A 15,150-nucleotide genomic window follows, 5' to 3' on the forward strand; every position below is an offset into this window, starting at 1 on the left:
CCCCCCCCCCCCCCCCGCCCCTCCCGGGCCCTCCGCCAAACCATCGTTCGGCACCTCCTTTCATCTCCAAGAAGAATAAATAAATGATCATGAAAATGAAACGATGAGAGCTTCGTGATAGCATCATCGTGGAATTCTAACAAAAATTGAGTAAACAAATTTTTACCCCTCAAATTAAATTCACACTTCAATTTAAATGAGGTAATAATAAAAAACTTATCCCTATTAATTTTTTTTTTTCATCAACTTTCTCATTTTCGCAATACTTTGGAAAATAAAAATAGTCTTGATATAAAAAAAAATTAAATGCCATCTGAAAAGAAAGAAAGTAAATTTTAACTCCACACTGAGAAAAAAATGTTTCAAAAATTAGTGTGCTACTCATCAATGCTGGGACATAACAGGGGGTCATCGAAAAATTCGAATGTGGCACCCCAATTTTTAGAGGGACTTGCGCCACTACTTCGCGCGATGCCCGTAAAACTTAGAGTGCCACATACGAATTTTCTGGTGACCCCCTGCTATGTCCCAGCATTAGTGAGTAGCACACTAATTTTTGGAGGGACTCTCACGGAATTATGGTGTATTTTTCTCTCCGTGCACGAATTCAGTAGCGAAGTGGTAAAACGGTTCAAGTAGATTTTGACTATTGCCCAGTTTTTAGTGAATATCTTGGAATCTAAGGGAGATAGCTAAATTATTATCTGGACCTTTTTTGTAGCACCCAATTTGCTCCAGAAAAAAGGTTATTACAAAAATTCCATTAGCTCCTTTAGATTCGGAGATATTCGTCAAAAACTGAACTAAGAGATAAGTCGACTTAAACCGTTTTCCCACTTCGCTACTGAATTCAATTCATATTTCAGTTTGAATGGATTACTAACAAAAAAATTGATGCCCATTTTCTTCAAATTTAATTTCTTTTTTTCGAATGTAAAAAAAAATTTCAATTCAAGAAATCATTTTCAAAGCGACATTTACCGCTGAAATCCCAAGGATAAATGAATTTCCAAGATGATAATTTGAATAAATACCCAATTAAACTCCGCGCATGAATAACAGAAAACCCGAGAGGAGTAGTTTAACGTCCACAATAAATTCACTTTTTTTTTCATTTCTACACACGGCTCTACGTCACCCTAATCGATGGATTGCGTCACAGTTGGAGGGAGTCGGGAGGGAATACTGAATACCTGATTATGTACCTGTGGACATTAAGTACGAACGAGTACACCTGAATGGATGACTCGTCTACACTTGTTTCCAGTCATTATTTTCCTCGAGCGAGCGGCGAACTGTGGCCCTGCGTACATAACACGGCGGTTAACCGAGGTATCTCGAGTTTGAGGTACAGCTGGATGCGTGTCTCAGGCTCGGTATCGAGTTAGTCTGCATAATGTAATGCTCGGATGGGTGAGAGATACCTTTGAGGATTGAGGTGAGTCCTGGGGATGACAGTGGATTACGGACTGCTGAGTATATCCAATTAGAGAGATGAATTCGATATTTGACAACAATTTTGGGTAACTCTTCCATATTAATAGAATTTTATTGACGTAGTAGGGAACTACCATATCACCTCGATGATCCTCATTTGGACCCTTAATTTTTGTGTCTTAAGGGGTAACAGAAGACCAACATTTCCTCGAAATTTTCAAACAAATTGACTGCTCAAAATGAGCAAAATCCTCAAATGACGATCACAAGGGTCAGATTAAGGATCACAAGGTCAGATTGAGGGTCGCAAGGGTCAAAATAATTGTCATGAGGGTCAGAACAAGGATCATGAGGGTCAGAATAAGAGTTACAAGGGTTATAATGAGGGTCAGATTAAGGGTCCAAATGAGGATCACAAGGGTCAGATTAAGGATCACAAAGGTCAGATTGAGGGTCGCAAGGGTCAAAATAATGGTCATGAGGGTCAGAACAAGGATCATGAGGGTCAGAATAAGAGTTACAAGGGTTATAATGAGGGTCAGATTAAGGGTCCAAATGAGGATCACAAGGGTCAGATTAAGGATCACAAAGGTCAGATTGAGGGTCGCAAGGGTCAAAATAATGGTCACGACGGTCAAATAATGGTCATGAGGGTCAGAATAAAGGTCGTGAGGGTCAGAACAAGGATCATGAGGGTCAGAATAAGAGTTACAAGGGTTATAATGAGGGTCAGATTAAGGGTCCAAATGAGGATCACAAGGGTCAGATTAAGGATCACAAAGGTCAGATTGAGGGTCGCAAGGGTCAAAATAATGGTCATGAGGGTCAGAATAAAGGTCGTGAGGGTCAGAACAAGGATCATGAGGGTCAGAATAAGAGTTAAAAGGGTTATAATGAGGGTCAGATTAAGGGTCCAAATGAGGATCACAAGAGTCAGATTAAGGATTACAAAGGTCATATTGAGGGTCGCAAGGGTCAAAATAATGGTCACGACGGTCAGAAAAAGGGTCATGACGGTCAAAATAAGGATCACGAGGGTGAGGTTAAGTGAGCACAGCCCCCTAGTCTAAAAATGAATAATTAGTGCAAAAAAAAAATTATTTATTGTTCGTTTATCCCGCAGACGCTTAAAATATTAAAAATGGTCCAGGTCCTCCAATTTTTGAGCTACAGAGGTTTTTTTTTTCAAAAATTTTGAAAAAATGTGTGCAATAACAATGACGCATTAGTCTTGAAATGCGACTCCTGCAAAAAATATTTCTGAAAGAATCTTCAATTCGAAACTTGATCTGCCTAAATTATCCCATTTGCTCCAATTCCTCTCCATGACGTGATAAACTTGTGCCTGAACATTGAATCCCACCAGCTCGCCGAGCCATAAATATTCCAAGAATAAAAAAAATCCTACAACTTTGTTCAGTTCCTCACGACCTGCAGGTGCCGACTACCGACACGCGAGCCCCTGTGAAATCGCAACTTCTATTCTCGCCAAGCTCTCGTTCTCAAATATTCCCGCGATTTAGTCCCCCCCCTGGATGTGTGCGTACATTACGACATATCACGAGTGAATACATATTCACGTCCAACGTGCCTGACCTATCCGTTATTTTCTACCACAGGGCCTAGTGCACGTCGTCACGCGTTGATTGTAATTTTAAATCAATCCTCCGCCTCTCACCCCCGCTCCACTGAATTCCTGGCGTGTTCTGACGAATCAATTAGCTCATTAGGAATGTTTATTAATAGAAAACTAATAGGATTCATTGACATCAAAAACAACTCACAGGGTTAATCAACAGTTCCGTGATTTTTATCATCAACTCGACGATTTAACGACTCCGTCAACAACGGAAATTCTCTTGTCCGCGTGACACTCCATTATTATCGATAAAACTTGTGTTAAAGAACGGGTAATTATAAATCGATGAGCGTGGGAGACCCAAGTGGGCCGATGAATCTGTAGAATTGTCGCTTGATTAACTCAATTTAATCGTTTCGCAAATTGGTGTTTTCTGCGTCGTAATCCATCCCCCTCGGAGATTTATGAAAATAGAGATGAAAAAGGAGATATCGCACATATTAATTGTGAGAATAAAAATGACTTTACGATGGGGGGAAATAAAATTCTTGGTTTGCTGGGTTTGCTTCTTGTAAATTGGAACAGAGTAGAGAAAAAATTTTCATGAACGAGGTAGAGCGTAACAAATTTATTTACTGCCCAGTGGGTGTTGTATGCACAGCAGGACAACTCCCTTTAGCCGTCTATGAGAAGGAATGCGCCGGGTTTATTATGTGGGTGAGCGTGAGCGTATGATTGATAATGCAGGTACACGGTGAGGAGTTCGCCACGTTTCCATTAAGTGGAGATGTAAACGATGACTTCCCTATTTCGACTGCTAGTCAGTTTTTAAGGAATATTTCGGAATCTAAGACAAATAGCAAAATTTTTGTTATAACCTTTTTGCTAGAGCGAATTGAGAGCTACAAAAAAGGTTATTATAAAAAATTCGCCATCTCCCTTAGATTCGGAGATATTCTTCGAAAACTCAGCTCAGAGCTAGTCGACTTGACCCCCTACGGGGCATTTCAATATCCCCACTCTACGGCCGTCAAAGCGCAATGCCAGCGTCCCCACTCGAGCGCCCTACTACGCTTTTTATCTTAGAGGGTTAGACCATTTCACAGCGTCATTTTCGGACTGTCCGGCCCAGTCTAGGCTCCCCCGTTGTGAGAATCGCCGCTAAGGCAGAATTTCTTATTACCGATCAAAATCCGTAGGATATATTTTCGTGAAAAATATGGGCCTCTCGTACAATAGGCTGACGCGCTACCATTTTTTACTTAATTAACATTCATCGCTCATACAAGGCCTCACATTTTCCAATATTGCCTGAAATCTCCCTCACACAATCAACTTATTTCACCCAAAAAAAGTCGGTGTGAATCAGACCGAAAAATCGGTCGAATCAAGTCGGACTGAATCATGCCGGGCATCGACTTGTTTCATTTTGAATTGACGGCATGAATCAAGTCGGACTCGGACAGATGCAAACCAGAATATCGGTCTTATTCAATTCGATTTTTCGACTTGAATCAGACCGAGCCACTCGGACTTGGCCAATCCGAATGCCGGGTCTGATAGAAGTAGAAAAGTGATTTATTTCAAGTAGAAACGGGGCCAGCTGACATCGGTTTGAATTAAGCCGAAAAATCGGTTTGAATCACACTAAAAAATCGGCTTGAATCAAACCGACAAATCGGTTTGAATCAAACCGAAAAATCGACCTGAATCAAACCGACAAACCGGTTCGATTCAAACCAATTTGTCGGTTTGATTCAAGCCAATTTTTCAGTGTGATTCAAACCGATTTTTCGGCTTAATTCAAACCGATGTCGGCTCGACCCGTTTCTCCTTGAAATAAACCACTTTTCGACTTATATCAGACCCGGCATTCGGATTGGCCTAGTCCGAGTGGCTCGCTCTGAATCAAGCCGAAAATCGGTTAGAATCAAACCGACGTCGACTTGAATCAGTACTTTTTCTTTGGGTGTTCCATGAAAAAAAAAACTAAAAATTCATCAATAAAACTTACTTTCGCCACAAACGAAATAACAACAACTGAAGTCGCCCCAGTTTTTTCATGCTCATGGAATCTCACCTCAGGAATGACATCCCGTACACATCTGTGCGTGAAAGAGCCCGTTCTCTCCGGGGTAGCGCTGGTGATTGTGACCCCGACCTCGCACGTCTTCTGATCAATCATAACCTGTTGTTCAGTGGTCAATTCTTGATAGCAAGACTCACCGGAGCCCCGTCTGCTGCCGGCTATGCACATGGCGCGTCTGAATAGCCCAGCGAGTACGGCGCAAAGGCCGCACTGCATCCCTGCACTACCGCGACTCGAGAGTGAACCGCCGTTGGTGCGTCGACGGGTCCGAGTCCCCCGTGACTCGTGCGTTAACGACGCCAGTTTTGCGTTCCGCTGACGCGTCTCCTCGGGTTTTCGTCTCTTTCGTCGACGCCGCTCGCGCTTTCCGTTTTTTCCCCCTTCAACCATTCGAGATGATCATAAATTAAGGAAATTAACACTTTCGTTTTTCTCTTTTATTTCACTCTCACTCGGTTCATTTCACAATATGTGTCTTTTTCTTCACAAAATTTTTCGTTATTATCATCTCTATGCAGCCTCATTTCTCCAATTTTCTCGTTACCCTGGGGCATTTTCTCCGCTTGTCCCGTCCACCGCGAGTCACCTGGAGTGTTGCACGTCAATTTACACCGGAGAATAAACGGAAATTGGGGGGAAAAACGCGCGAGCTGTTTTCGCGCCTCGAAAATACGGTAATTGGAAGAATAATAGAATTTTAATAGCTTTCGGGGAAGAGTGCGAAATACGAGATAGTCAACAGTCCGACGGAACCCGGAAATCTCTCGTATGTCGTTGGTAAATAGTATATGTGTGTGTGTGTGTGTACAGAGCATGCAGTTTTTATTTCATTTTCTCCCGTGTTTGTGGGTATTTATGTGCATGCGGAGACGAGTGATAAGATAGGAATAAATGACAGCCGGTATTAAGAGGCTTCCCAATTTTCTTTTATCCGGTGATTGCAAAATTTGGTAATTGATTGGTGGGGGTCGGTCTTCGACATCATAGAGACACTCGTGATCAACGGCGGGAGATGGACATCAATTAAAAACGTGCATATCATCAAAACAAAAAGTCTACGGGCTCAAGGTCTCGCGGCGGGTCAGTACGCTTGACATATTCAACAAAAAATACTCAAATGAAAATATCTCTTTTTCAAAACAATTTTTTTTCTACAATTTTCGCATAAAGTACATGCTAAATCAAAATTTGATGTCCATTTCAGTTAAAGATGTTTTTTTAAAAAACGACCCATTTTGCCCCGGGGTAATAAAAATACGGCTGAAAATTTTTTCATTCGTCGAAATTTATTTCAGCAAATTCTCAAAAAATAATGGGGCAAAACGGGTCAGCGTAACTAAAAACTGAAAAAACCAAAATTTCCTGTTTTTAATCTTCAATAACTCGAGTTTCACAGAGTGAATGGTGATTTTTAGTCTTCAATTCCAAAGATATTTTTTCGTTCTACAAAATGACTCTTGACAAATGAAAATTGCATCGTTGTATCATTAGTTATGAATGTCCGACTAGAATCCATTATCACAAAGTAGAAAAGGAAACACGAGGGTCAGCCGCCCCACGCGGCATCTCCACACAAAATTTCTCTCCCGTATATAATTCTCAATCCTAAAAGCCCGCCACCCCCCGAAAAATCTCACCGAAACTCCTGGCACCCCAGTAAGGAGTCTCGCGCACTCGACGCTCGTGGTCTCGCCACGAGGCATCATCGCGTCACTAAAAATTGTCATCCACAATTTCAAAAGCACATCATTATCCTCATTGAAACGGTGAAAGGGGGTGGACAATCAGAGGGGGGTAGGGGGGGTGGAGGAAGGGAGGATATGGAGAAGAGGGTGAGGGGCAGCCGGGCCCGCCGAAGGCCCGGTGCCGCGCAACTTTATTTTATTATTCAAAGAAAAAGAACAGCCCCGTCTCGCTCAGCCGAGACGCCCCAAGTCAATTTCAATTGATCAATTGAACCGATGAAATTCCGAATCAACGGAGATTATCAGTCAGATATCGAATGTCTCCGGGGGAGAGGACACACGGACGATGCGCGCCGGCCGGCCGCTTTCCACGCACTGAGTAAACCCAAGGGTGGCGACACGGTCGTCGTACCTCCCCCCCTCCGCCGCCACCCCCGCCACCGCCAACCGCCCGCCGCCCGGTTCCGATCTTTTCTGTTCTGTTATATTCTGTTCTGTATTTCTCTCCGGCGAGACCGGGCCGACGACCAATCGTAGGATCTCGTGTTTTCGGTTCTGTTCGGAGACACTCGGAGGCTTCTCCCGATGTGTGTGTGTGTGTGTGTGTGTGTCGCGGAGGCTCGACGAGACGATGCGAATGTACAAAGTGAGGGATCAATAACAATCCCCCACCACTTTCCGATGAAAACGGCTGGATTGGAGGGGGGCGGGGGGTTATCGACGGCGCGCGCTGTGTTATCGACGGAGGGCCGGTAAAAAAAGCCGATTAATTTTTTCTTGTTGAGAAGGAATGTCCGCGAATTATTTGGCCAGACTCAATAAAACTCTCTTGCAATTTTTAATGAATTCCTGGATAAGTGGTGGTAAAAATATAATGTAACCTGAGTCTTATGTACGAAAACTTATACTGTTTACTGTTGGCAAATTAAACTTTCAAGGTTTGAAAATGCTTGATGAAAAGAGGTATTTGTTTTTTTGAGTTGGTGATTTGTTTTGGGCGTCTCTATGAAATTTAGTTTTAGTTGAGTTGAAAAATATTTTTGTTGGAGATTAATATACTTTATTTATTTATATTTGAGGGAATTTTTTTCAACTTTAAATCGTATTGATATTAATATTGATAATTTATAATTTAAGGTTTATTTTGTTTTCTTGAACAGAGAAAGAAAATTTTTATGTGTGTTATAGGTTGATTTATACTTGAGGGTATTTTTTTCAACTTCAAATCTTATTGATATTAATATTAATAATTTATAATTCAAGGTTTTTTTTGTTTTCCTGAACAGAGAAAGAAAATTTTTATGTGTGTTATAGGTTTATTTATACTTGAGGGTTGTTTTTGAACTTCAAATCGTATTGATATTAATATTGATAATTTATAATTCAAGTTTTATTTTGTTTTCTTGAACAGAGAAAGAAAATTTTTATGTGTTATAGGTTTATTTATACTTTAGAGTATTTTTTTCTACTTTAAATCGTATTGATATTAATATTGATAATTTATAATTCAAGGTTTTTTTTGTTTTCCTGAACAGAGAAAGAAAATTTTTATGTGTTATAGGTTTATTTATACTTTAGAGTATTTTTTTCTACTTTAAATCGTATTGATATTAATATTGATAATTTATAATTCAAGGTTTTTTTTGTTTTCCTGAACAGAGAAAGAAAATTTTTATGTGTGTTATAGGTTGATTTATACTTGAGGGTATTTTTTTCAACTTCAAATCGTATTGATATTAATATTAATAATTTATAATTCAAGGTTTTTTTTGTTTTCTTGAACAGAGAAAGAAAATTTTTGTGTGTTATAGGTTTATTTATACTTGAGGGTATTTTTTTCAACTTCAAATCGTATTGATATTAATATTGATAATTTATAATTCAAGGTTTTTTTTGTTTTCTTAAACAGAGAAAGAAAATTTTTATGTGTGTTATAGGTTGATTTATACTTGAGGGTATTTTTTTCAACTTCAAATCGTATTGATATTAATATTCATAATTTATAATTCAGGGTTTATTTTGTTTTCTTGAACAGAGAAAGAAAATAATTTTTATGTGGCGAAGCTGTTGTTTTTGTTTTTCATTTTGAATTCTTGTTATTTTTCAGTGTAGGAGAGAATTGAGAATGCGATGACTCGAGGCTATTTCGTGAGATGTTTTGGAGACTCTTTGAGAGTTGTTATGAGGTCGGAGGGGCTCTCGGCCGGGGGCCATTGACCCTCTCTCATTGCAAGCATTCGGTTGAGGGAGAAATGTGGGTACGGGCTTTTTCGGTCTCCGTTGCTCCTGTTGTTCTTGGATTTTCCACGGAAGAGAACCACTCACTAGTGAGCATGACGCACGGCTACTTGGATGCCGCTCGACAGTAGAATTCCGGTGGGGGCTGAGAGGGCTTTCCATGAGTGCGGCAGGGGGAGGGGGTTTTAAATAGGGAGATGATGAAGTATTTTTGAGGTCGGCATTCATGAGGCATTGGAGGTATTCTCCATTCTTCGGGGGAATGCATTATAAATTTGTATTCATTTTTTGAAAGGGGGGCATCGATTGACAATGCGATTTTATAGAAAATTCCCTTCCTCTCCTACGATTCTGGATTTTTTGAGCCTCTTCTCACGAAGATAGAGTGAATTTTAAAAAATTCTTCGCGCTTTCTTTATAATTGTTGATAATATTTTTTATTATTTTCAAAAAATCATGTTTTTCATTTTTCTAAACAGTTGACGATTATTTTTATGATTTTTTAAACAAAATTCTTTTTTCTTCTCAGCTTTTCAATGAGAAATATTTTCACATTTTTCAAATGAATATTTCAACCTACATTACCAGAAAAATTTTCATATTAAATATTTAAAAAATTCAAAAAATTGCGTTTTTCATTTTTCGAAACAGATGGCGATTATTCGTACGATTTTTTAAACCTAAAATTCGTTTTTTTCTCAACTTCTCAACGAAAATATCTTCAGATTCTTCAAAACAATATTTTACTCCACGTTCTGAAAAAAATAAATTCCACGGTTTTTCTAGTTATGTTTTCTCGTCTTAAAAGCAAAAAAAATTGAGTCTTCATTTCATGGCACGTACTTAACGAAGAATCTCCTAAAAATCTAGTCCCTAGTCCCGGGAGTAGCTGCTCGATGAAGCGTACAGGGATGGCCAGAGGACTGGAGATGAGGTTAGAGGTGGATAGCGGGTTGGATAGTTGAAACGAGGTGGCAAAGGGGATGGAAGAACCCAGAGGAGTGGGAAGGTAGAAAATTCTGTCTGGGGACTCTGTTGCGCGCGCAACAAACATATCGGAGGCTGCCCCGAGCCCCGGGTATACCCAATGCCAAGGCTTATTTAATATAACTGTATTCATGGATTTATCTCGAGAATCTCGCTAATCCCAGGAATTTTTCAATCAATAATGTCCTTTTCACTATTTTCTCCGGTGCAATATTAAACTTGGAAAAAAATTTCCGGGTCGGGGGCGAGGGAGGGAAATGATCAACTCAATGCCTGACTAATCCGTGACTTTACTACTATCTCACTGGATTTATCGAGTCTCTGACTACTTGATGCGTAACCACGCGCCGAGATTATTCACCTGGAATAATTGGGACGTGTATGCGTCATTGAAAATACTCATTACATAATTTTATCCATAAAAAATAAATAATCTTCAAAACATCCTTTCGAACCCCGGCTAGATGGGGAATTCTAAGCTGCGCCATTCGAAAGATCGGAGAAAATTATCCAAAATCAAAAAAAAAATCGCCTATTTTGCCCCAGTAGATCCGAAGATACGAGCGAAAAACGTTTCATTTTTCAAATTCTTTTTTCGCTGTTTCTCCGGAAGTGCTGGGCCAAAATCGACGACTTTTTTTTTCATTTCATACGATTTTTTCTCGGCTTTTTGATGACGTAGATAAGAACCCTCGATCACGTCATCTTCTCAAAATAAATGAGATAATTCAGCGGAGTGGTAAACCGGTTTAAGTCGCCTCATCTCCCAGTTGAGTTTTTGAGGGATATTTCCGAATCCAAGGGAGATAGCGAAATTTTCGTGATCACATTTATTGTAGCTCTTAATCAGCTCTATAAAAAAGATTATAACAAAACTTTTGCTACCTCCCTTAGATTCCGAGATATTCATTGAAAACAGGTCAATAGTCAAAATTGACTTGAACCGTTTTACCACTTCGCTGCTGAATTATCCCAGCATTGATGAAAATAGTAGAATTTTTAATGTTTCAGTTTTCAATTTGATTGAAAAATTATAATTAAACTGAGGGGATCAGTTGAAACGAAGAAACCGGATCAAATTACCCCTGGAATATCAAATTAATCCCCTGCTACACGCCAGTCTCAATGGATTGAAACCCAATGAGTAAAACTGAAGAGACACGGATCCCACACATGCACCCGTACTGTTTACCAATTGTACATATACAACCCCTCGTACAACGTTTACAGATTATCCCCCATAGTGAATAGTATATACACAAACAACTCAACGGGTGGACGTTGAGCTATGAGTAATCCCTTTTGTGTTGGAAAAGGCATTCCCTCTGGCACTGGCTAACATGCAAGTGAGAGAGAGACTCGAGTGAGTTAGACTGTCCCAAAGACCGCGTGCAAAGATACCGACGATTTTTCTCATGCTCTTGGAACTCGACATTTTTATTTTCGCAATGTGCCCTTTGTGGAAGTATTTTTCAGGATTTTTTTCCATTTCGCTATAACATTTTTGTGAATAAAAATGTCTTGATTCAAGATCGGCCGCGGAGAGAATCATTAACCGTGAAAATAATGAGATCTAATTGCCAGGTAGGTATCGACCATAGAAACAGGGCTAATCAAGCCCCAGACCGAGGCTTGGAAATGCTCAATCAGGGCTGGGGTTCAGCCTTGGGGCAGCCCTCCTTCAGCCCCAAAATAATAACCTCGTTTCAGGCTCAGTTCACAAGGCTTGATCCAAGCCTTGAATTACCAAATTTTAAAAGCTCCATCGCGTTTCTTTTGAATAAATCATATTATTGTTTACGGATATTTGTTTAAATAATTTCTTATTGCTTCATAACGCTTTTTATGAATTTAGAGCAACTTATGGAAGACTGACGGGGCTGTAAATAGCCTCTTGTGCGGCCCCTCTTACATATGAAGTCTTTGTTTTGTTTGTTCCTCCTAAGGAATCGTTTGTTCGTCGTTTGTTCGTCCTGAAAACACTGTCATTATCTTGAATGATTGCAATCTACCACTATTTTCTCAGAGGGGCTGTATGAGGGGCTATAAACAGTCCCTCGTGTAGCCCCTCTTACATATGAAAAGTCTTTGTTTTGTTTGTTCCTCCTAAGGAATCGTTTGTTCGTCCTGAAAACACTGTCATCATCGTGAATAATTGCAATCTACCACTATTTTCTCAGAGGGGTTGTATGAGGGGCTATAAACAGCCCCTCGTGTAGCCCCTCTTACATATTAAAAGTCTTTGTTTTGTTTGTTCCTCCTAAGGAATCGTTTGTTCGTCCTGAAAACACTGTCATCATCGTGAATAATTGCAATCTACCACTATTTTCTCAGAGGGGCTGTATGAGGGGCTATAAACAGCCCCTCGTGTACCCCCTCTTACATATTAAAAGTCTTTGTTTTGTTTGTTCCTCCTAAGGAATCGTTTTTTTGTCGTTTGTTCGTCCTGAAAACACTGCCATTATCTTGAATAATTGCAATCTACCACTATTTTCTCAGAGGGGCTGTATGAGGGGCTATAAACAGCCCCTCGTGTACCCCCTCTTACATATTAAAAGTCTTTGTTTTATTTGTTCCTCCTAAGGAATCGTTTGTTCGTCGTTTGTTCGTCCTGAAAACACTGCCATCATCGTGAATAATTGCAATCGACCACTATTTTCTCAGCGGGGCTGTATGAGGGGCTATAAACAGCCGCTCATGTAGCCCCTCTTACATATTAAAAGTCTTTGTTTTATTTGTTCCTCCTAAGGAATCGTTTTTTTGTCGTTTGTTCGTCCTGAAAACACTGCCATTATCTTGAATAATTGCAATTTACCACTATTTTCTCAGAGGGACTGTATGAGGGGCTATAAACAGCCCCTCGTGTAGCCCCTCTTACATATGAAAAGTGTTTGTTTTATTTGCTCCTCCTAAGGAATCGTTTGTTCGTCCTGAAAACACTGCCATCATCGTGAATAATTGCAATCGACCACTATTTTCTCAGCGGGGCTGTATGAGGGGCTATAAACAGCCGCTCGTGTAGCCCCTCTTACATATTAAAAGTCTTTGTTTTGTTTGTTCCTCCTAAGGAATCGTTTGTTCGTCGTTTGTTCGTCCTGAAAACACTGTCATCATCTTGAATAATTGCAATCTACCACTATTTTCTCAGAGGGGCTATAAATAATTTTTTTTTACTATTCTGCCAAGTTCTAAAAACGCCGATTCCCAGGACACTTCAGGAGAAAATATTCAACTCAGTATTCTTTCACATTAAACCCCCTTAATTTTCATCCCCCTTAATATCAAACGTAAATACAACTCCAGAATACGGAACCCCATTTTCTCATTTTATTAGCAGAAATAAATGAAAACGGCGCGAGTCCTTCTTAACTCGACTCCTTAGCCGGAGAACCCGTTGAGAAAGAAACACTAGATGAAACCTGGCGGGTAGGGGGGAGGGGCGGGGGAGAGTACAGAGGAGGAAGAATTTAACGTGAAAACTGTTTTATGCCCGCTTAAATTTGCAGCGAAGATCATCGAGACAGGTCGGGCGCTGCGTCACGAAGGGTCAAGGAAGGGATTATAACGAAATGCGACGTTTTTAAAATACAATATATTATCGATATTTCTACCGCCCCTCCTCCCCTCCTCCCTCCGCCTTCCCCAGGTCCTCAACAAAATAAAAATCCCGATTTTATGACGCAGAGGACAGAGATGCGGTTTGCGTGCGCCTCAGGGTGTCCGCAGGAAAGGGAGGATGATGAAAAAGTGGTAGAGAGCCATCGATATAGGGATAAAAAAAGCCAAGTGGGCACCCCTGCTGCTCCTTACGACACTTTCATCTCAGCACGCATTTTCCCCCTTTCATACACTTAACCCTCGAGTGAACAGCCGCATAGGAAAACGCCGTTAAAAGGCCAAATGGTGTCACCTCAGTGCGAGCGACGGGTAATGCCAGGTAATTGACGAATTGATTGAACTATCGTGTAATGAGTTCAATGATGAAGGATGAAAGTGATTGCATAAGGAATTTCAATTTTTTCCCCTTTTTTTCATAAGATTTAAGAGAAAAATGCGCTCACGATTTTTAAAATTTTCAATAACGAAAATTCATGATTGTTGCTGTATTTCATGGATTTTGTAAATTATTAAGGGGCCTCGGGAGTAAAAAAACGATTGAAGTGCCGGAAAAACTTTGTGCCATGAATTCTTTTCCAAATGTGAATGAAAAAATGTGAACGATTGCTTGAATAATTTGTTCACTTTCCAGAAATTAGATGAAGCGGAGTGAACGTAGTCTGAAGTAGACAAATAACTTGAAGAGATGTTCAAAAATACGAGGTGGTTGACAGCTGGAGGCGCCGCCATCTTGGATACCCCCTCCCTCTGTAGGATGGGGCTTCAAACATGGCGGCGCCTCCACCTCGCATGTTCGAACATTTCTGAAAATTATTTATCCTTTCCAAATCACCCTCAGCTCGCTTCACCCGGTTTCCCTAAAATGAACAAATTTTTTAAGCGATCTTTCAGATTTTTCCATCCCCTCTTTCACTGAGAATTCATGACACGAAGTTTTTCCCCCATTTCAGCAGTTTTTTTCTACACCCCAGGCCTGTTAATAATTTATAAAATCCATGAAATATAGCAGCAAATATAAATTTTCGTTATTCAAATTTTTAAAAAATCATGAGCGCATTTTTTCAAAAATCTTATGAAATAAAAGGAAAAAATTGACATTCCTAAATAATAGTTATTAATTATTAATAAATTATCATCATGACTAATTATTAACTTATACATTATAGTTAATAAAAATTTCACATCCAATCGCATCTCTCGGTTAATCCCCGGATGATGTGTCACGTGGACAGGTAATAACATTAAGTAATATTTACTAACTGGTCTCGGAGCGTTGTCGTTCCAGTGTGAGAGAGCCTCCGGGGTGGATAGTTAGGTGGAGGTCCCAGTGGGCTTCCCGAGGAGAGAAAGGCACTTATGTGTGGGTTTTCCGAGAGGGTGCAGTGTGAGTGGAAAAGCTGAAACCGGCCTCTTCACCATCACCTAAATTACCTGCTGGGCATTCTTCACTGGTCCTACACTTCTTCTCTCTCGTGAAATTCCCAATATTTGATTTCTCCATTTTCTTAGAGCGGCGG

At 40.2% G+C, this 15,150-nt stretch overlaps 1 protein-coding gene across 5 annotated transcripts in view; it reads right to left on the reverse strand.

Moving 5' to 3' along the window:
- The window catches only part of LOC107041345, a 71,956-nt gene that overhangs the window by 41,929 nt on the left and 14,877 nt on the right, over positions 1 to 15,150 (reverse strand). For 3 of the 5 annotated variants that reach the window (XM_015261856.1, XM_015261853.1, XM_015261854.1), the window contains exons 1-2: positions 6,743 to 6,821; positions 5,031 to 5,691 (exon numbers count right to left, since the gene is read on the reverse strand). The exons of 1 other annotated variant lie outside the window; for it this stretch is intronic. In XM_015261856.1, the coding sequence (XP_015117342.1) occupies positions 5,031 to 5,495 (465 nt within the window). In that variant the 5' untranslated portion in view covers positions 5,496 to 5,691; positions 6,743 to 6,821. Of the gene's footprint in view, positions 1 to 5,030; positions 5,692 to 6,742; positions 6,822 to 15,150 lie in introns of those variants that run through there. One more of the 5 variants, XM_015261855.1, reaches the window with a different exon arrangement.

Source organism: Diachasma alloeum, unplaced genomic scaffold (genome assembly GCF_001412515.2).
Source record: "Diachasma alloeum isolate Michigan unplaced genomic scaffold, Dall2.0 Dall_scaffold_00362, whole genome shotgun sequence".
Taxonomy (NCBI): domain Eukaryota; kingdom Metazoa; phylum Arthropoda; class Insecta; order Hymenoptera; family Braconidae; genus Diachasma; species Diachasma alloeum.